The 23,463-nt window shown below is 38.2% G+C and overlaps 1 protein-coding gene across 4 annotated transcripts in view; it reads left to right on the top strand.

Moving 5' to 3' along the window:
* SLC4A4 (solute carrier family 4 member 4) overlaps window positions 1-23,463 on the top strand; it is a 358,380-nt gene that overhangs the window by 291,507 nt on the left and 43,410 nt on the right. For all 4 annotated transcript variants that reach the window (XM_058722325.1, XM_058722324.1, XM_058722327.1 and 1 more), the window contains one exon: window positions 8,097-8,288. In XM_058722325.1, the coding sequence (XP_058578308.1) occupies window positions 8,097-8,288 (192 nt within the window). The remainder of the gene's footprint in view (window positions 1-8,096; window positions 8,289-23,463) is intronic.

The raw sequence follows: 23,463 nt of genomic DNA, 5'->3' as shown, positions 1-23,463 counted from the left end.
CTTTTTTAGTTTTGTCCTTCTGCCACTCTTACTGTTCTCTTTACCCTTTGGAGTATGAGAGTTCTACAAGGACCAGTCTTTCTTTCAGGACTTAGTTTGAATTTTGTTTTCTCTGTGATCAATGAAACTGATTAGCTCTTTTTCTGATCTACTTGCTAATCTCTATACTGTTCATTTAGACACTTTCTTGTACTGCCTTGCATAATTAATATTTTAGCAAACATATTGTTTCTCCCAGGAACCTTTTAAAAATTGTTTTTGTTTTATTTTTCTTTATTGCTGCTCTCTTAACACTATCTTAGTTCCTTTATGTAACCAGGACCCAATGCATTTTGTTTTCTTTTGGCCACATTTTTCTATTTTCCACATGCTGCTGTTGTTCAAAACAGCCTGTAGCTAATTGAAACAGCATCACCAGAGTTAGCAAACAAAACAAAAGACAGAGGGTCCCAGTTACATTTGAATTTCAGGTAAATACCAAACAATTTTTTTAGTATAAATATGTTCCACATATTGCACGGGTCATACTTACACTAAAAATATTTTTCATTGTTTATCTGTATAACTGGGCATCTTATAGTTTATCTGGCAACTTTAAATTGAAAGTTTATTTTACTTTAATTTTGTTCCCCAGATAAAAAGGGTAGATAAATTAGTAGATATCTTCCTTGAATATGTCAAATAGTTGGATCCTGATGAATGATTTAGGTTAGCTAAAATTTCTTTGGAAGCCCGGTGTATTGTAAATTGAACGCTGCCTCTGTCTTGGTCTATTCTTTCTTAGTTTTTAGTGATACACAGTCCCTTTGGTGTTCGGGCTCTATACTTCTGTTATATCTAGCCTTTACTCATCCTGGTACAAAGAGTTGCCAAAACCCTAATCAGTCTCTCTTTTACTTAATCTTTCACCTTCCTTTCTCCATTCTTGATTCTTTTTCCAGCATGCCCTTCTTCCTTCTACCCCCATAGCCTGGTTCTTTCTAATCTACCACAAACACCTCAGAAGTCCTCATCAGCCCTGAAGAACGTGCCTTGATTTTATAGTGCTCACATGCTCTAGCCTATCCTTTTGCTACTGTTTTTTTTTTCAAAAGTATTCTGAAATTGCCATTTCAATTTTTCTATTCTCCCTTATTTCTCAACTGAGTTCTCTCCTTTGAACACTCCCTCCAGTATTCAATATTTATTTTTAAGTAATGTCTACCCCAACATGGGGCTTGAACCTACAACCCTGAGATGAAGAGTCACATGCTCTACTGACTGAGCCAGCCAGACCCCCCTAATTTTGGACATATTTTGAGATCATTTTTGCTGTAATGTGACCTGTGAGAAAGAGAGGAATTAACAATGACTTCAGGGTTCTCTGTTTTTAGAATCTAGAAGGATGAATTTGCTATTAACAGAGATAGGCAAGATCCTAGGGGAAGCAAGATTTAAGGAAGGATGAGGAGTTAGTTTTGAACATGTTAAATTTATTTTATTTCATTTCATTTCATTTCATTTTATTATTATTTTTTAACATTTATTCATATTTGAGAGACAGAGACAGAATGCAAGCAGGAGAGGAGCAGAGGAGAGAGAGACAGACAGACAGACAGACAGACAGAATCCTAAGTGGGCTCCAGACTTTGAGCTATCAGCACAGAGCCTGACACTGGCTCAAACCCACGAACCATGAGATCCTGAGCCGAAGTCAGATGCTTAACCGACTGAGCCACCCAAGCACCCTGAATGTGTTAAATTTAAAACGCCCATGAGGATTCAAACAGGGATATAGTTTACTAAGAAGTAGTTACAAAACAACGAATCTCTCTGAATTGGGGAACATTTGCTGATGAGTTAACAAATCATCGTTAGCCTTGCAGTCATGAATTTGCTCTTAGAATAAATGAAAATTGGAGTGCAGCTGACATACATAGAGCATGGCGTACTATGATGATGGAATAACCTCACTTATAAAAGCACCAGAGCAGTAACGTCTGAAGCGTCTTTGCTTCACTGCTTCCTCTGAGGTTCTAATGAAATCTGTGGTTGCTTTTCCCAGATAAATATACATGCAAACAATGGTTTACATGATATTTCAGGGGACTCAAGGATTTCTTTCTTCTTCGGGTCACTTAACATCTATGCTGGACATGTCCAACACAGTATTTGCCCTCTTTTAGGAGCCAGTGTTATTTGGTTGTATGTTTTTTACCATGACTTTCTAAGCAGTAATCAGAGTGGTTTGCATGTGAAGAGTACCATTTATGTTAGAGCATTTTCCGAAGCTATGATCACTGTGACCTTTATGGTACTCTTTTTCAGCTATCCTATCGGCAGTTGCACAGGAAAGTGAAGTTACTTTTTTTTTCTGTTTTCCAATTAAGTCGTGGTAGAGCTGAGATTGAAGCCCATGAGGGTATTTTCTCAGTCTCTTGCTTTGATGTATGTTCAGTATTTCCTTCAAATTAATTCTTCGAGAGTTGCATGAACCTGGAGAAGAATCATTTACCTGTTTTTGCTTTTTCTATGACTTACCACAGTTTGAAAATTACAAATGATCAAAACCAAAGCTGGAGTTTTTTTGCCATTTTTTTAAATTTAAATTTTAGCTAACATACAGTGCAATATTGGCTTCAGGAGTAGAACTCAGTGATGAATCACTAATATACAACACCCAATGCTCTTCAAAACAAGTGCCTTCCTTAGTAACCATCACCCATCTAGCCCATCTCCCACTCACCTCCCTCCATGAACCCATAGTTTGTATTCTATCATTAAGAGTCTCTTGTGGTTTGTTTCCCTCTCTTCTCTCCCCTTCTTCCCATATGTTCATCTGTTTTGTTTCTTAAATTCCATATGTGAGTGAAATCATATGGTATTTGTCTTTCTCTAACTGACTTATTTTGGTTAGCATAATACAGTCTAGCTCCATCCATGTTATTGTAAATGGCAAGATTTTATTCTTTTTGATGGCTGAGTAATATTCTATTGTATATATGTACCATATCTTACTCATCCATTTATCAGTCGATGGATGGGCTGTCTCCATATTTTGACTGTTTTGGGTAATGTTGCTGTAAACACTGGGGTGCATGTACCCCTTCAAATCTGTATTTTTGTATCCTTTAGGTAAATATCTAATAGTGCAATTCCTGGATCATAGGATAGTTCTATTTTTAGTTTCCTAGGGAACCTCCATACTCTCCGGAGTGGCTTCGCCAGTTTGCATTCCCACCAACAGTGCAAGAGAGTTCCACTTTCTCTGCATCCTTGTCAACACCTGTTGTTTCTTGTGTTGTTAATTTTAACCATTCTGACAGGTGTGTGGTGGTAACTCATCATAGTTTTGATTTGTATTTCCCTAATGATGAGTGATGTTGAGCATCTTTTCATGTGTCTGTTAGCCAACTGGATGTCTTTGGGAAAGTGTCTATTCAGGTCTTCTTATTTTATTTTATTTTTTTAACTCTCAAGTTAGTTAACATACAGTGTAGTCTTGGCTTCAGGAGTAGAATACAGTGGTTCATCGCCTACATATAACACCCAGTGCTCATCCAAATAACTGCCCTCCTTAATGTCCATCACCCATTTTCAACACCCCCCTACCCCCATCAACCCTCAGTTTGTTTTCTGTATTTAAGAGTCTCTTATGGTTTGCCTCCCTCTCTGTTTTTATCTTATTTTTTCTTCCCTTCCTCTATGATCATCCGTTAAGTTTCTTAAATTCCACATATGAGTGAAATTATGTGATGTCTGTCTTTCTCTGACTGACTGTTCATGTCTTCTGCTCATTTCTTAACTGGGTTGTTTGGTTTTGGGATGTTGAGTTTGATGAGTTCTTTATAGTTTTGGATACTAATCCTTTATCAGATATGTGATTTGCAAATAATCTTCTCCCATTATGTAGGCTGCCTTTTAGTTTTGTTGTTTCCTTCACTATACAGAAGCTTTTTATCTTGATGAAATCCCAATACTTTGTGTTTGCTTTTGTTTCCCTTGCCTTTGGTGACATATCTAGTAAGAAGTTGTTCTGGCCAAGGTCAAAGAAGTTGCTGCCTTTGTTCTCCTCTGGGATTTTGTTGGTTTCCTATTTCACATTTAGGTCTTTTATCCATTTTGAATTTATTTTTGTGGATGGTCTAAGAAAGTGGTCCAGTTTCATTCTTCTGCATGTCACCATCCAGTTTTCCTAGCACCATTTGTTGAAGAGACTGCCTTTTTCCATTGGATAGTCCTTCCTGCTGTGTTGAAGATTAGTTGACCATATAGTTGGGGGTCCATTTCTGGGTTTTCTGTTCTATTCCGTTCCATTGATCTATATGTCTGTTTTTGTGCCAGTACCATACTGTCTTGATGATTGCAGCTTTGTAATTAGCTTGAAGTCTGGAATCGGGATGTCTCCAGTTTTGCATTTCTTTTTCAGGATTGCTTTGGCTATTTGGCATCTTTTGTTGGTTCCATACAAATTTTAGGATTGTTTGTTACAACTCTGTAAAGAATGTTGGTGGTATTTTGATAGGGATTGCATTAAATGTGCAGATTGCTTTGGATAGTACAGACAGTTTAACAATGTTCTTCCAATCCATGAGCATGGAATGCTTTTCCATTTCTTTGTGTCCTCTACAATTTCTTTCATAAGTGTTCTATAGTTTTCAGAGTATAGATATTTTACCTGTTTAGTTGGGTTTATTCTTAGGTATCTTATTGTTTTTGGTGCAATTGCAAATGGGATCCATTCCTTGATTTCTTTTTCTGCTGCTTCATTATTAGTGTATATAAATGCAACTGATTTCTGCACATTGATTGTATATCCTGCAACTTTGTTGAATTCATGTATTGGTTCTAGAAATTTTTGGGTGGGGTCTTAAAAAATTTTACAGTGAATCAACCAGCATCAATAACACTACCCATGAAATAATAATACAAATATAAAAAAATACAAATCAAATAAAAATGTGTAATGTACTAATATGATGAAACATGAAAGATTTATTTATAAGGATAGTAGAAAGTAATATAGGAGTCTTAGGCAAGAAATTAAACCAGGGCAGATACTTTTTCTGTAAAGGATCAGATAGTATACTTTTTAGGATTTATGGGTCAGATATCTGGTCTTTGTTGAAATTACTCAGCATTGCAGTTGTAGCACAAACATAGTAATGAACATTATGTAAAGAAATGAGCATTACTGTGTTTAAGTAAAACTTTATTTATAAAAACAGGAGTCAGGCTGAGTTTGGCCTATGGGATATAGTTTGTTCAGTCCTGGATTAAACTACTCATGGTAATTTCAGATAAATTATAATTATAAATGATAGATATAGATAGGTGACTTTTAATGAGACAGCATTGTTTTTAAAGTAACATTCCGCTCAGACTAAGCTAGAATTCCCAAGAGAGGAGACTCAGGGTCTGCCTTTAGGTGGGCCAGGGGTAGTGAGAAAGAGCAGCCCAATCCCTCCTAGATACATAGGGCCGAATATCTCAGTTTTATCACAGTTTTAAATATTGGGGTTCCACATGAAAAGACATTTCACTGATAATAAAATTTGAAAACTATTGGATTATAGAAGGTAGTAACTAAAATCTGTAGTTTTCTTTTTTTATGTTCCCTTTACATAGGCAAAGCAGAGTGTACCTCTGAAGTAAAACATATCATTTTTACTGAAACGTGTATGTTTCATAGATAACAAAATGAGACATATTGGAGTAAAAAATAATAGAAATTGTGTCTGTGATGATTAAATTATCAGATAATTATTTAAAATTCTACTTTGCATATTTACATATATACACCACTAATAGATGAGTAATGCTTTGTCTTAATGTCTAGTTTGTGATCTGAATCTTGCCTGAAGTTTTATGAAGTTAACCTTCAATGATATGAGTTTATGTAGAGTAATAACACTGAAGTAACACAGATAATATAGGTTCCTCTCCAGTGATGTTTAAATAGAATTATTTATTAGCTAGAGTTAAAGTTTTATGGAAGTGGGAAAAGTGTATATATATACTGAGAGATCTGTATGTGCTGCCTAAACTTTATACTAAAGTCCTTAGATGGTTGGGAGGCTAAACTTTCTGTATGATGATACAGGGAATCATTTGAGGCCAAAAAAAGTGATATTGGCATTTTGAGTTGATGTACATGAGAAAACATATCTATCATTTTATGTATATCTGTATATTTTTTCACCTCAACCTGAATCTCTGTAAGAAAATCAATAAAAACTGTCTGTTGGGATTGATTGTCTTAACGCAGCTTATTACTTCTTTGGGCTATAAAAAAGGGTTCTGCTCATATTAAAGTGCTGAAATGATATTATGGTAAATTTACATAGGCAAATTTACAATGGTAAATTTTTGCTGATCTTAAAACAAAGAAATCTGTTACCTATTATGACCTCTAAACTTTAAATGTGTTCTTCTAAAAAAATCCATATGCAGAAATCTGAAAAACAAGATGAGACATGATTAAATCACCTCTCAAAATTGGCGTTTGATAAAAGAATAATTATGTGGTTCAGCTGTTTATAAGTTGAAGCTAATATAGAAAAAATATTTCAGGGAAAGACCTAGAGTTTATTTTTTTTATTGACTCATGTAAGCACTTTACCTTTTGAGCTCTATAAAAATATGAACAATTTCTGGTCTGAGATTCTTCTTTTGCACATGTGAACTTTTATGACTAGATTACTTACATCAAGAGAATTCATTGAATAGTAAAGAATGTTGATGATGAGTTTGGTATGAGGTGGAACTCTTGCTTCCAAAGGACAGGAGAAATTCATCTTTCCCTATTTATTTGCAAGGTATTCTCAAATAAACCTTCTGTTAGCACATGACATACTCATTAGCCCTGGACCTAAGAGAAAGTTCACGATCACAGTGCTGGCAGATTCAGTGTCTGATGAGGACCCACCCACTTCCTGGTTCATAGACAGCCTTCTTCTCATTGTGTCTTCATATGGCAGATGAGACAAGGGAGCTCTCTGGGGTCTGTTTTATGAAAACATGAATCTCATTCATGAAGACATCATTCTCATGGCCTAATCATTCTCATGGCCTAATCACTTCCCAAACAGCATCACGTATGATTTTCAACATATTTAGGGGAATTTTGTAGACCACATTAGTGTTGGTCAGTAACTGGCTGCAAGAGGGCATAACATTTTAGGTGATGTAGTTCTAATGTGACTGAAGGTAGTTCTCTAGAGAAGTAGCTAAGACTGGGAGCCTCTGGGGGATGAGTACCTTGGTCTAATCCAGTGTGCTAGCAAAAGGATTCTCTTGCATACTAGAAACGGAAAATAGGAACAGGAGTTAGCTGTTCTCAAGAAGTACTGACAACATGACAGCAATTCATGAGATAGAAGAAAATTTGAAAATTGACCCATGAGCTTGAGGTCATGTACCATAGGGATATGCCACACAGGACTCCAAAGCCCATTCTAGTATGTTCCAGTACTGGGTGTGCATGCTGTTCACCTGAAGTCCACAAGATAAAAAGTTATATTTTATTAAGGTATTCAGTTGAAAAAGCAGGGACCATCAGTATTTTTTATAGTCTAATTCCTTAAATCACCAGTCTCTAGTTATTTAGAAAAGAAATAGCTCCTTGGGAAAGTGCTGGGTAGATGCATAGTTAAGCTAATATGACTTTTAGAGAGCATTAACCATAGGGCCGCTTGAATCCAAAGAAGCTGTGTATTGCAAAAGTAAGTACTTTTTAAACAATAAAGGTGTTTTAGAGAGTCTCACATTTTGAGACTTAGGATATTAATGTGTCTCAGTTTACTCTCAGGAAGGTTGACAGGAAAGTAGGACTTTGTGGTTTGTTTCTGTTGAACAAATGGATGATTGTAGGGCTGTAGCTCAAACTAGGTAACAGATGGCATCATTTTCATTGTGTTTTCAGTAATTGCTAGCCTCCTGGCCCCCCAGTACCAGTTATTCCATTAACGCTTTGTCAAGTTTCACCCTCCAGTGGTTACCCTCCAGCTGTTCTACAGAGACTTTCAGCCTAATCCCTACATAGCCCATCAAGCATCAAATGCTGCTTTTGATGCATTGGTGTTCTCTAGAAAAATTTTCATGTTTTTCTTCCTCAGTACCATAATGCTACCTTTGACTGGGCATTTTTGTCCACGAAGAAGTGTTTGAAATACGGAGGAAAGCTCGTGGGGAACAACTGTGATTTTGTTCCTGACATCACTCTCATGTCTTTCATCCTCTTCTTGGGCACCTACACCTCTTCTATGGCTCTGAAAAAATTCAAAACGAGTCGTTATTTTCCAACCACGGTAAGTACCTGAGCTTTAAATAACTTCCATTGAATTTACACAATAATACAATGTTTAATAATGAAAAAGTCACCTGTAATTCAACTTCTGCAATTTGTGCATTTAAAAATTGATTTCCAGTCTTTGTCCATGTGCATATTATGTATTTTTAACCTAATTATAGTCTGGCTTTGAAAAGCCTTCCATGGATAAATTCTGTCATAAATTCTATCATAATTCGTATTGTACTGAGGGGGAAAAGTGGGATGTACTTTAGTATCTAAAAATGCAGGGGCGCCTGGGTGGCGCAGTCAGTTAAGCGTCCGACTTCAGCCAGGTCACGATCTCGCGGTCCGTGAGTTCGAGCCCCGCATCAGGCTCTGGGCTGATGGCTCGGAGCCTGGAGCCTGTTTCCGATTCTGTGTCTCCCTCTCTCTCTGCCCCTCCCCCGTTCATGCTGTGTCTCTCTCTGTCCCAAAAATAAATAAAAAACGTTGAAAAAAAATAAATTAAAAATAAAAATGCATGAGTAAGAAAAAAACCTGTTAAATCCATACTTTGAGAGCACATAAGCAAAAACTCTTCATATTAGTAACAGTTTTTATGTACAATTTCTTGTTCATGAGCTGTACATGTAGTAATTTAGTAGTTGAATTATGGGCTGTGGGAGTAAACTTACACCGTGTCGTTACACCAGTATTGGTATAAGATATGAGCATCATCTGAGCCAAATTTTCCTTCCCATAATGATGAATGCTGTAGTACAGAAAAACAGATAATTGAGCTGGGTTGTGCAGACATCCTGTCTCCCCTTAATATGCTTGGGTGAACATAAAATCAAAACTGCGGTTCATGGAGGGACTACAAGATAAGACCAACATTTAGTTACTGGCATTTTGTTTTTTTACCTGCAGAGTGAAACTAAGATAATCCTTTGCTTTGCAGTTCAGTTCTCAGTGTTTAAGATGTCAGTTTTTCTTAGGTAATCTTGATTATACCTGATTTTTATCAATGAGCTGCTCTAAGCAGCTAGAATCTCATGAAATCTCTCCCCTTGTGTTTTGTGTAGAAGAAGTGGAAAGACTTTAGAAGACAAGAGATGCAGTTGCTGAAATTCCTTTCTTTCAATTCCTAGGAAATGAATCATCATATATTCACTTTCACCCAGGAAACTTTCTGACTTTTTCTTATAAAAACTGATTTTTCTTATAGAGATGAAAATAAAGGGAAAGATTGATAACTGTTTTCGTCTGTTTGGGCTGCTATAACAAAATAGCATAGACGGGTGACTTATAAACCACAACAATTTATTTCTCACATTTTTGGAGGCTGGAAAGCCCAAGGTCAGGTACCAGCATGGTTGGGTAAAGGCCTTCCTCCTGGCTCATAGCCAGCACCTTTTCACTATGTTCAGACATGGAGGAAGGGCTCTCTGCGGGGCCTCTTTTATAAAAACATTAATCTTACTCATGAGGGCTCCACCCTTAGGACCTAAGTACCTCCCTAAAGGTGCCACCTCCTAATACCATCTTTTCTGGGGGGTTTTAGGATCTCAACATACAAATTTGAGGCAGACACAACACTGAGACCATAGCAATAATGAAATGTCCCAAACTAGCTGGCCTAAGGAATGAAAAATCTCCACAAAGTCAAGGTGCCTGGGTGGCTCAGTTGGTTAAGTGTCCGACTTCAGCTCAGGTCATGATCTCATGGTTCCTGGGTTTGAGCCCTGTATCGGGCTCTCTGCTGAACGCTTGCTCAGAGCCTGGAGCCTGCTTCAGATTCTGTGTCTCCTTCTGTCTCTTCCCCACCTCTGCTCACTCTCTGTCTCACTCTGTCTCTCAAAAATGTAAAAAAAAAAAAAAAAAAAAAAAAAAAAAAAAAAAAAAAAAATTATAAGAAAAAAAAAAAAAAGAAAAATCTCCACAAAGTGAAACATAGAAAGAAGCATTCAATTTAATGTGTCTAAAATGGGCATCACAAAACAGTGGTAAACAGGCATAATTCAGCCTACAGCCATTCTTTGTTTAGCCCATAGTTTGTGAACACACACACACACACATGCACACACACGAGGCCTTGGGTGGAGCCTATACTTTGCAGGTAGTTATTGTCCTCATAACTCTAAGACTTGGCTGCTTTGCAATTTCAGATTAACTGCCTGTCCCTGAAGATATTTGAGCTTGTAACACCAGTTACACAGGGAAATGTGTTAACTTAGTCCACCTTTTCAATGGTATGAGTTTTGTGTGGACCAGATGCCTTGGGTAAATGTCTTTGAGGACAATTGCTTCTTCTCTGTTGAGGTTTTTCCTTCTTAATTATTAACCCATTAGACCCCTCTTTCTCTCCCCCCCCACCCCCGGCTCACACTTCAGGAATTATCACCTTTTTATCTCTTCCACTTGCCAAAGCCTGAAATTATATAGACATAGCAGGTGGAAAACAAAAAATTTGTGAAGCAATTGTTAGTTGTAATTTACAAAATAAACTAGTTTCATCCTTAAGATAAATAAAGATCATTTCAACTGCCTATGTAGACATCACCTTTTTCTTCCAGCAGTAACTCCCAAATTGATAACAGCTCTTCAGACTTAAAGGAATTTTCCCTTTATAAGAGCCCAAGCAGGTCATTTGTCAGCATTGATAAATGCTGCTGAGAAAGTTATGAGCATGTGAAAATAGAATAATGATAGCAATCCAGTTTCAATTCCTACTAAGAGGCTTCTCAGCATAGTTTAGAATTATATACAGCAATCATAAAATAAACAGGGGGCAGAAAATATATGTGATTTCTAAGGAGCAATGTTGAGGTGTGTAGGCTTTCAGACCATCATCTCTCCTACTCACTTTATGTTTACAGCTAAATAATAACAATACATCGATAAATTCACACTTGTGTGAATAATAAGAATATATTTTCTGCTCTCTCATTTGCCAAAATGTGTTTGGACTTAAGCTGTCATTTAGAAGGAGGGTCTCTAAAGATAGGAACCAATAGATTTATAGATCTTTATGCTTCATGTTATTCTACAATAAAAATTTGTATGCTTAAATAGAATAAATTAGACAATCCTTGAATGCTGGGGCAATAATTGAACCAACTGTTACTACTTCCTCACTCACACCAACAATGCACATGAAATTGCTAAAATCTCAAAGTGATCATGCCGGATGACAGTGCCCCTGTCCTACAAAATGTCCTTTTTTCCTTTAGCGTGACAGGCCATTTCTCTCTAGCACTCTCGTTTCTAAACATTTGTATTTTAGTCAATTAAGACTGTAAGCTGCTGGAATTCTGTTTTACTTCTGCATTATTCCTCACATCAATTAGCACAAGGCTGGGTGCAGACTAAGTACCCCATACTTGATGACTAGTGGGAAACAGCAAAATAGAGGGAAAGGCTGCATTTTGTGGAAAGAGCACAGATAGATGGGAGAACCCAGAAGCTCCACTGCCAGCACTGCCATTAACTAACAGTAGCCCTTTGATGGCTAACTGTGGACTTCAGTTATAACACCCAGAAAAGGAGAGCTCAGCTAGAAGACAATTAACATCCTTTTAAGCTCTACAGTTCTGTAATTTTAGAGAGAGTTTGCTGACTCCATCTCCTAAATTAAATGAATTCTCTATTTTAAGCTAGAGCTTATGGCAATGATCAGTACTTACAAATTTCTCAAAATTAATTTTTATCTCCATCTTTATGCCACGTCTGCTTTTACAGCTGCTGCCAACCTCTGCCTGTGGATGATCTACAGTTGTTATATAGCAACTTCAAGATGTGGTTTTTCTTTCCACATTTGAACATACTCATCTTCCTGTATTCCTTATCTCAGCTCATAGTATCATCTACCCTCACAGCCATCCAAGATCAAAATCCCAGAATCATATTTGGTGTGTCAGTCTGAGCAGGAAGCAAATTATACATTCAGGTGGGATGATTTGAGGGGTTTACTAAAAAGCATCATTTCCAAAGTGCAGTTAAGTTTAGGGAACCCATGAGGGAGAATGTAGTGTCCAGTGCTAGGAACAGTGGGTTGTTACTATCCCTGGCCCAAAGGTTGTGCAAAGGGAATGGTTGCTGGACCCCAGAGGAAAAGAGTCGAGAGAGCTGTCCTGGGAGGTAACATGAGCTCAGGCTGAGGGATATAGCCGGCCTGAGGAAGTCTCAGAGCAATACAGCTATGGGAATAAGTATTTTGATCTATCTCTCTTTTACTTCTGATGGCCTGCCCAAGCTGCTGCAGGCTAAACCCAGCTGGAGAGGAAAGGGAATCTACTTCAGACCACAGGCCAGTCTCCCAAGGTGGAGAGCGTGGTGAAAAGCAGTAGAAACTTTGGTGTGACAAAAGATGATAGCATTTTATTTGCCTCTGCAAATTTTCTTTTTGATTATCAAATTAAACTTGTCACAGTCCCCTTGATTATCCTGCTCTAATCTCTCTCCCTATACTTACACTCCTGTTCCTCTAGTTCAGCCCATCATTACTTTTGCTTAGACCAGGGTCAGTTATCCACTCTTTCCATCCCTCAGGAAGCTACTAGCAATTCATCAAGACAAGCACTTACAGTAAAAGAGTTTGTCTTTGCTAGCCTGTCTATCAGGAATTTAATTTGTATATCAGGCTTGTCCAGAGAGCCCTAATACCGAGGGGAATATTGATGGAATGCCAGTACACCACTGCCTGTCTTCTTTGTGGTCCCCATTCTTTTTAGAGGAGCGCTTCAGATCGTTACCATATATAGTTACTGGGCTATTATGTCAGCCTCAAGTCTTTAGTCAAAGTCTTTTGGCATCAGAGCTTCCTGTAGGGGCATCACAGCATAATCTGTAATCTTCTGTGGCAGATGGCTCAGGACATTAACATGAAATGGTCTTCCAGAGTCCCATACTGATAAGGGATTATATGCGCGCAAGGAAGATACCATGGCTGCATGTGTGCTGGCAAAATGAAAGCAGTAATTTAGAGCAGGATTGTGATTAGTGGTTGTGGAACTCATAAATCTATAGAACCTGAATTAGACAAAATTTGTTGATACTTTGATATAGTCAAATGTAATGTGGCTGACTGCTGTATGTCATTGGCATGAAAATGTGTTTCTTAAGGAGCTACTTAATTTCCTCTTTTTCCCCCACTTAGTGTAAGTAACAGTTTTGACTGTCACATGAACTGGTATAATGGTAAGATTCTCTTTTTAATATGCCTTCTGATTGTTATTGTCAGTTAAGTAAATAAAATGAACTCCAGGTAACGTCAACAGCTATAACACTTTTTACACTTTATTTAGATGACACTTGAGAAGAATTTTCTTTGATATCCTTTAAAAAACCCAGTATTTTATACTCTATAATTAATTAATTTATCATTTAATATTGAAAAAAAATATTGTGTCCCTAATGTGTGCTTGATACAATTCGAGGGGGTAGGGATACAAAGATAGGTAATTCATGAGTCTGGCACATAGTAGGAAGTAAATATATATTTGTTGAATAAGTTAGATTTTTGGGCTTTCAGATGAGTGTGACTCATTTTGATTCTTCTGATCCATTCATGCTTACTGTCTTCTATGGAATCACACTTCGGTGCTTTCCTGTGACCTAAGTAATTTGATGATGGTTTGAGGAGCTGGCTTTATGTATAAGAAAAAAGTACAGAGTTTCTGTAATTTCAGTGGAAATATAATGAGCATTTCAGTTAGGTGACACATTTAGTTTTCATCCATGTGAAACACAGTCTACAATTCCACAATTTGCTATATTTCTGGCTCCGTGACTTTTAGTTGACATTTTGGCCTGTGACAGTTCTATTAAAGTTGGATGTGTTTAGTTGGTAAACAACTCTTTACAAGAATTAGGTGACATCCCTTTCTGTTTTCTTTTTTTTCCCCAGAAACTCTCTTGGTAAATGATAACTGTCAAACTAAAACCAATAATGCATCCAAAAACTAGTAAGAACTAATGGGCATGTATTCTCCATCCTACGTTCTAGTGTTGGTAATGTTGGGTGATGTTTGGGTGTTTCTTGCAGAAACATCAGACCACATTATGCCACTGAAACTTATCCAGAAAATGTCCTTGCTGTCAATGAAGGGGAATCAGATTTTCAAATTCTTGTGTTGTTGTATACCAAGAAAAGTAATTTTCAAAGTCAAATTTGTTTTTAATCCAAAATTGATGTTCATATTTTTTGGTAAGACTAACAAAGGGATATTTGGTTATAACTACAACTCAGCCTATTAAACATTTAACAAAGATTACAAATACTTCAGTTCTTATAGACATATGACAAAAAATGCAGTTAACCTGAATTGAGCCATAAGAAAAATAAGATTAGGAGCACTAAGGGGCCAAGTGTTCTGTGAGTGCTCTTAAACAGTCTATGGACAGTAATTTTGACCATGGTTCTTTATTGGTCCTGAGTTCTTTCAGCTTACTTGATCATCATAGGAAAGTTACCAGCATTGAAATCCATTCATCAACACAAAATGACCTCCTACTCCATTTTCAGATTGTCTGATTTATACACATGACTTAATAATTACTCTTTTTAAAATGTTGATTTTTGTACCTTAAAATAATTATAAAACCACCTTTCTTTTTAAGTCCTGGAACTCTTTCTTGTATGCTGTTGGGGGCCATATCAAGACAACACTATTAGAGGGCCAAGAAATTTTGTTAACTGGGTCTTAATGATTGAATTTTAGCGTTAGGACTTTGAATGCCATCTAGTCCAATACCACCTCTTAATTTCTGACAAGTGTTCCTCTGCGGAATGCTTCCTAGAACAGGAGCTCCTATCTCTGAGAGAATTCCTGATAGAAACACAAATCTTGCCTGCCACAGCCTCTGTCCCCAGGATCTGCCCTTGCCCTCTGAAGCTACACAGGACAAGTTTGTCCTTCTTCCCTGTGACAGATGTCACATATTTGAAGACACTTTCTGCAACTTCTTGAGGCCAACCATCATTTTTTCTGCAGTGGGTTTTCTGGAACCCTATTCCTCTGGTTACCCATCTCTGGATCAGCTCCAGATTTGTACTCTCTACTTAGAATATAGTGACCAGGTTGAGGTACAGCATCTCTCATGCAATCTGATTATTTGCTTCTGGCATACACTTAATAGGTTTCGTGCTCTGCTCAGGTTTACAGCAGGAGGCAGGAAGAGTCCCAAGCGTGAAATATCACCAACTTTCCTTCCGAACTGCTTTGTAGGCCCACTCCACCTCTGTTCCGTGATTGGAAATACTATTTTCTCTTTCAGGTAGACTTTCATTCGGAAGCTCTAAGCCCCACTCAGATAAAGTGCCCAATCCATTTCCCTTCTTTGTTCCCCAGCTCTCTGACTCTGGATGTTACAGGGTGAAAATCCTGGAGTCTAAATCACACTTTACTTTTATTGAATTCTAATTACAGTGAGTATTATTGATTCAAAGTACAGTGTATTATGATTGCTATACTGATATTAGTGCTTATTTATTTTATAGTGCTGTGCTTTGGCTACTAGGGAGGGAATCCAATTTCAAAATTCTCATGGTATTTTGTGCCTTTTCACGATTGCCAGAAGGCACCACATTTATCTGGTATACTGTTTTTCATCTGGAATAAATGCTCTTTTACACTGTTGTTTAGCAGTCTCACCATTGTGAGAAGAACTGACATCATTGATTAATATTTATCGAGAACCCACAGGGTGCCTGCTGCCGTACTTGTCTCTGTAACAGCTCCATCCATTGAGAGCTGCTCTGCAGGCCCACAGCCTTTCCCCCGTTAACTCAGGAGCAGCTGTAGCCTTCGCAAAGTGAAAACCAAATGTCTTCTGGGGCTTCAGGGAAACCAAACTCATTTCTCCCTGCTGTAAATTAACTAGCTTCTCCCCGTTGGTGTCTCCATGATTATGACTCTCAATAATTAGTAAGTACCATCCTTCATGAAGAGTATGTTTATAATAGATTTATTAGGTTGTTTTTGCCCAAGAATGGAGAACAGTGTATGGTTACTTGAATTTCCCTTCCCATCCGTGTCATTTCTTCTTTGCTCTGGTAGTTTAAATAGCTAAGCTGATTGTTTCTTATTAGATTAATCAAGATATTTTATAATTAATTCTAAAGAGGACAGAAATATTTTTTCTTTTCATTTTTATAATTAAAAAGTGGCAAACAAATAGCTCAAAACCAGTCTTATATAAAATAATCTTAATTGAAACACATTTTTCTTTGCCGTATTCATGAATGGAGGTAGGAATTATCTTATACATTGTAGCACATCACTGTACCATTAAAAAAAAAAAACACAACTATTTCTGTTTATAGCAAGCCCTTGCTATATATAAGTTATCTTAGTTTGTATTTCACTTAGATTGCCATAGTTTATATTCCTAGGATATTGAAGTTTGAACCTGGAGAGACTTAGTGTTTGGCTACAGGGACATCCATGGGTTATGTCTGTTCAAGCTAGGTTTGAGGCCTCCAAATCTATAAGATTGGATGTGAAATCTTGTGGAAAGTTGTTTCTCATGAAAACTTTGGTACCTCTAATCATGACCAGTGAGATCTAGAAGGGAATTAAGAACTATGGGTTTCTCCCATGGGGGGAGGGGAAGAAAAAAAAAAAAAAGAGGTTAGAGTGGGAGAGAGCCAAAGCATAAGAGACTCTTAAGAACTGAGAATAAACTGAGGGTTGATGTGGGTGGGAGGGAGGGGAGGGTGGGTGATGGGTATTGAGGAGGGCACTTTTGGGATGAGCACTGGGTGTTGTATGGAAACCAATTTGACAATAAATTTCATATATTGAAAAAAAAAGAACTATGGGTTTCTTTCTTTCTTTCTTTTTTTTTTTTTTTTTTTTGGTTTATTTTTGAGAGAGGGAGACAGAGTGCAAGCAGGGGAGGAGCAGAAAGACAGGGAGAAACAGAATCTGAAGTGGACTCCAGGCTCTGAGCCATCAGCACAGAGCCCGATGTGGGGCTCGAACTCACAAAATGTGAGATCATGACCTGAGCCAAAGTCAGACACTTAACCGACTGAGCTACCCAGGTGCCCCCAAGAACTATGGATTTCTTATTTGATTTCTTTATTTATATATTGGCACATAAAAGGGTGATGTTTTAGAGTTTTTGAAACTGCTCAAGTTTGATGAAAATGGAAGTTAAAATAAACAAAATGAAAGGAACTTCATGTATTTTTTTTTTCTAAGTGTGTTTGGAAATGTGAGAAGAACCTCAAGAGAGTGATTCTTATCTCCTTAAAGTCAGACTCAGAGAAAGCTCTCGTTCACAGGTCCTAGAGTGTATCTAGTAAAAGCTGTATTTACTCAGTACTTGACATTTTTAGGGCACTTTCTAGTTCTACTGTCAGTTTTACCTTGTTTGAATTAAAGTTTAATTTTAGTATATGGTAAGACCTGAACAGCCTACTAAAATAGCACCCCTACCTGCCTTCTCCAATTAAAGGATTTGGAGTCGAATACAAAGGTGGCCTGGGAAAAATCAATTTCCTTACTATGAAGTTTAAACTGGATCTAGTGTCTTAGAAATGCATGTCTGACAATAAACACTCTCCAGGAGTGGTTTCTGCTGTAACTGAGCTGTATTGTACAATTTAAGGGGAAGGAAGGGGAAATAGAAGTGAGTATTTTATATAGAACATATCACCCTGGCTGTGATTTTTAATGAGGTTAAGCAATATTGTTAATAAAGTAGCCCTTTTACCCCATAAGTTTTAAGAAATGTAATTTCATTTTTTATTTATTTATTTATTTATTTATTTTTTAATATATGAAATTTACTGTCAAATTGGTTTCCATACAACACCCAGTGTTCATCCCAAAAGGTGCCCTCCTCAATACCCATCACCCACCCTGCCCTCCCTCCCACCCCCCATCAACCCTCAGTTTGTTCTCAGTTTTTAACAGTCTCCCATGCTTTGGCTCTCTCCCACTCTAACCTCTTTTTTTTTTTTTTTTTCCCTTCCCCTCCCCCATGGGTTTCTGTTACGTTTCTCAGGATCCACATAAGAGTGAAACCATATGGTATCTGTCTTTCTCTGTATGGCTTATTTCACTTAGCATCACACTCTCCAGTTCCATCCACGTTGCTACAAAAGGCCATATTTCATTCTTTCTCATTGCCACGTAGTATTCCATTGTGTATATAAACCACAATTTCTTTATCCATTCATCAGTTGATGGACATTTAGGCTCTTTCCATAATTTGGCGATTGTTGAGAGTGCTGCTATAAACATTGGGGTACAAGTGCCCCTATGCATCAGTACTCCTGTATCCCTTGGATAAATTCCTAGCAGTGCTATTGCTGGGTCATAGGGTAGGTCTATTTTTAATTTTCTGAGGAACCTCCACACTGCTTTCCAGAGCGGCTGCACCAATTTGCATTCCCACCAACAGTGCAAGAGGGTTCCCGTCTCTCCACATCCTCTCCAGCATCTATAGTCTCCTGATTTCTTCATTTTGGCCACTCTGACTGGCGTGAGGTGGTATCTGAGTGTGGTTTTGATTTGTATTTCCCTGATGAGGAGCGACGTTGAACATCTTTTCATGTGCCTGTTGGCCATCCGGATGTCTTCTTTAGAGAAGTGTCTATTCATGTTTTCTGCCCATTTCTTCACTGGGTTATTTGTTTTTCGGGTGTGGAGTTTGATGAGCTCTTTATAGATTTTGGATACTAGCCCTTTGTCCGATGTGTCATTTGCAAATATCTTTTCCCATTCCGTTGGTTGCCTTTTAGTTTTGTTGGTTGTTTTCTTTGCTGTGCAGAAGCTTTTTATCTTCATAAGGTCCCAGTAATTCACTTTTGCTTTTAATTCCCTTGCCTTTGGGGATGTGCCGAGTAAGAGATTGCTACGGCTGAGGTCAGAGAGGTCTTTTCCTGCTTTCTCCTCTAAGGTTTTGATGGTTTCCTGTCTCACATTCAGGTCCTTTATCCATTTTGAGTTTATTTTTGTGAATGGTGTGAGAAAGTGGTCTAGTTTCAACCTTCTGCATGTTGCTGTCCAGTTCTCCCAGCACCATTTGTTAAAGAGACTGTCTTTTTTCCATTGGATGTTCTTTCCTGCTTTGTCAAAAATGAGTTGGCCATACGTTTGTGGGTCTAGTTCTGGGGTTTCTATTCGATTCCATTGGTCTATGTGTCTGTTTTTATGCCAATACCATGCTGTCTTGATGATGACAGCTTTGTAGTAGAGGCTAAAGTCTGGGATTGTGATGCCTCCTGCTTTGGTCTTCTTCTTCAAAATTACTTTGGCTATTCGGGGCCTTTTGTGGTTCCATATGAATTTTAGGATTGCTTGTTCTAGTTTCGAGAAGAATGCTGGTGCAATTTTGATTGGGATTGCATTGAATGTGTAGATAGCTTTGGGTAGTATTGACATTTTGACAATATTTATTCTTCCAATCCATGAGCAGGGAATGTCTTTCCATTTCTTTATATCTTCTTCAATTACCTGCATAAGCTTTCTATAGTTTTCAGCATACAGATCTTTTACATCTTTGGTTAGATTTATTCCTAGGTATTTTATGCTTCTTGGTGCAATTGTGAATGGGATCAGTTTCTTTATTTGTCTTTCTGTTGCTTCATTGTTAGTGTATAAGAATGCAACTGATTTCTGTACATTGATTTTGTATCCGGCAACTTTGCTGAATTCATGTATCAGTTCTAGCAGACTTTTGGTGGAGTCTATCTGATTTTCCATGTATAATATCATGTCATCTGCAAAAAGCGAAAGCTTGACTTCATCTTTGCCAATTTGGATGCCTTTGATTTCCTTTTGTTGTCTGATTGCTGATGCTAGAACTTCCAGCACTATATTAAACAGCAGCGGTGAGAGTGGGCATCCCTGTCGTGTTCCTGATCTCAGGGAAAAAGCTCTCAGTTTTTCCCCATTGAGGATGATGTTAGCTGTGGGCTTTTCATAAATGGCTTTTATGATCTTTAAGTATGTTCCTTCTATCCCGACTTTCTCAAGGGTTTTTATTAAGAAAGGGTGCTGGATTTTGTCAAAGGCCTTTTCTGCATCGATTGACAGGATCATATGGTTCTTCTCTTTTTTTTTGTTAATGTGATGTATCACATTGATCGATTTGCGAATGTTGAACCAGCCCTGCATCCCAGGAATGAATCCCACTTGATCATGGTGAATAATTCTTTTTATATGCTGTTGAATTCGATTTGCTAGTATCTTATTGAGAATTTTTGCATCCATATTCATCAGGGATATTGGCCTGTAGTTCTCTTTTTTTACTGGGTCTCTGTCTGGTTTAGGAATCAAAGTAATACTGGCTTCATAGAATGAGTCTGGAAGTTTTCCTTCCCTTTCTATTTCTTGGAATAGCTTGAGAAGGATAGGTATTATCTCTGCTTTAAACGTCTGGTAGAACTCCCCTGGGAAGCCATCTGGTCCTGGACTCTTATTTGTTGGGAGATTTTTGATAACCGATTCAATTTCTTCGCTGGTTATGGGTCTGTTCAAGCTTTCTATTTCCTCCTGATTGAGTTTTGGAAGAGTATGGGTGTTTAGGAATTTGTCCATTTCTTCAAGGTTGTCCAATTTGTTGGCATATAATTTTTCATAGTATTCCCTGATAATTGTTTGTATCTCTGAGGGATTGGTTGTAATCATTCCATTTTCATTCATGATTTTATCTATTTGGGTCATCTCCCTTTTCTTTTTGAGAAGCCTGGCTAGAGGTTTGTCAATTTTGTTTATTTTTTCAAAAAACCAACTCTTGGTTTCGTTGATCTGCTCTACAGTTTTTTTAGATTCTATATTGTTTATTTCTGCTCTGATCTTTATGATTTCTCTTCTTCTGCTGGGTTTAGGCTGCCTTTGCTGTTCTGCTTCTATTTCCTTTAGGTGTGCTGTTAGATTTTGTATTTGGGATTTTTCTTGTTTCTTGAGATAGGCCTGGATTGCAATGTATTTTCCTCTCAGGACTGCCTTCGCTGCGTCCCAAAGAGTTTGGATTGTTGTATTTTCGTTTTCGTTTGTTTCCATATATTTTTTAATTTCTTCTCTAATTGCCTGGTTGACCCACTCATTCGTTAGTAGGGTGTTCTTTAACCTCCATGCTTTTGGAGGTTTTCCAGACTTTTTCCTGTGGTTGATTTCAAGCTTCATAGCATTGTGGTCTGAAAGTATGCATGGTATAATTTCAATTCTTGTAAACTTATGAAGGGCTGTTTTGTGACCCAGTATATGATCTATCTTGGAGAATGTTCCATGTGCACTCGAGAAGAAAGTATATTCTGTTGCTTTGGGATGCAGAGTTCTAAATATATCTGTCAAGTCCATCTGATCCAATGTATCATTCAGGGCCCTTGTTTCTTTATTGACTGTGTGTCTAGATGATCTATCCATTTCTGTAAGTGGGGTGTTAAAGTCCCCTGCAATGACCACATTCTTATCAATAAGGTTGCTTATGTTTATGAGTAACTGTTTTATATATCTGGGGGCTCCGGTATTTGGCGCATAGACATTTATAATTGTTAGCTCTTCCTGATGGATAGACCCTGTAATTATTATATAATGCCCTTCTTCATCTCTTGTTACAGCCTTTAATTTAAAGTCTAGTTTGTCTGATATAAGTATGGCTACTCCAGCTTTCTTTTGGCTTCCAGTAGCATGATAAATAGTTCTCCATCCCCTCACTCTCAATCTAAAGGTGTCCTCAGATCTAAAATGAGTCTCTTGTAGACAGCAAATAGATGGGTCTTGTTTTTTTATCCATTCTGATACCCTATGTCTTTTGGTTGGCGCATTTAATCCATTTACATTCAGTGTTATTATAGAAAGATACGGGTTTAGAGTCATTGTGATGTCTGTATGTTTTATGCTTGTAGTGATGTCTCTGGTACTTTGTCTCACAGGATCCCCCTTAGGATCTCTTGTAGGGCTGGTTTCATGGTGACAAATTCCTTCAGTTTTTGTTTGTTTGGGAAGACCTTTATCTCTCCTTCTATTCTAAATGACAGACTTGCTGGATAAAGGATTCTCGGCTGCATATTTTTTCTGTTTAGCACACTGAAGATATCGTGCCAAGCCTTTCTGGCCTGCCAAGTTTCAAAGGAGAGATCAGTCACGAGTCTTATAGGTCTCCCTTTATATGTGAGGGCACGTTTATCCCTTGCTGCTTTCAGAATTTTCTCTTTATCCTTGTATTTTGCCAGTTTCACTATGATATGTCGTGCAGAAGATCGATTCAAGTTACGTCTGAAGGGAGTTCTCTGTGCCTCTTGGATTTCAATGCCTTTTTCCTTCCCCAGTTCAGGGAAGTTCTCAGCTATAATTTCTTCAAGTACCCCTTCAGCACCTTTCCCTCTCTCTTCCTCCTCTGGGATACCAATTATGCATATATTATTTCTTTTTAGTGTATCACTTAGTTCTCTAATTTTCCCCTCATACTCCTGGATTTTTTTATCTCTCTTTCTTTCAGCTTCCTCTTTCTCCATAACTTTATCTTCTAGTTCACCTATTCTCTCCTCTGCCTCTTCAATCCGAGCCGTCGTGGTTTCCATTTTGTTTTGCATTTCGTTTAAAGCGTTTTTCAGGTCCTCGTGACTGTTCCTTAGTCCCTTGATCTCTGTAGCAAGAGATTCTCTGCTGTCCTGTATACTGTTTTCAAGCCCAGCGATTAATTTTATGACTATTATTCTAAATTCACTTTCTGTTATATTATTTAAATCCTTTTTGATCAGTTCATTAGCTGTTGTTATTTCCTGGAGATTCTTCTGAGGGGAATTCTTCCGTTTGGTCATTTTGGACAGTCCCTGGAGTGGTGAGGACCCGCAGGGCACTTCCCCCGTGCTGTGGTGTATAACTGGAGTTGGTGGGCGGGGCCGCAGTCCGACCTGATGTCTGCCCCCAGCCCACCGCTGGGGCCACAGTCAGACTGGTGTGTGCCTTCTCTTCCCCTCTCCTAGGGGCGGGATTCACTGTGGGGTGGTGTGGCCCGTCTGGTCTACTTGCACACTGCCAGGCTTGTGGTGCTGGGGAGCTGGCGTATTAGCTGGGGTGGGTAGGCAAGGTGCACGGGGGCGGGAGGGGCAGGCTTAGCTCGCTTCTCCTTAGGTGATCCACTTCAGGAGGGGCCCTGTGGCAGCGGGAGGGAGTCAGATCCGCTGCCGGAGGTTTGGCTCCGCAGAAGCACAGAGTTGGGTGTTTGCGCGGAGCGAGCAAGTTCCCTGG

This window comes from Neofelis nebulosa, chromosome 3 (genome assembly GCF_028018385.1).
Source record: "Neofelis nebulosa isolate mNeoNeb1 chromosome 3, mNeoNeb1.pri, whole genome shotgun sequence".
NCBI lineage: Eukaryota > Metazoa > Chordata > Mammalia > Carnivora > Felidae > Neofelis > Neofelis nebulosa.
This window is presented reverse-complemented; position numbering and strand designations above follow the sequence as displayed.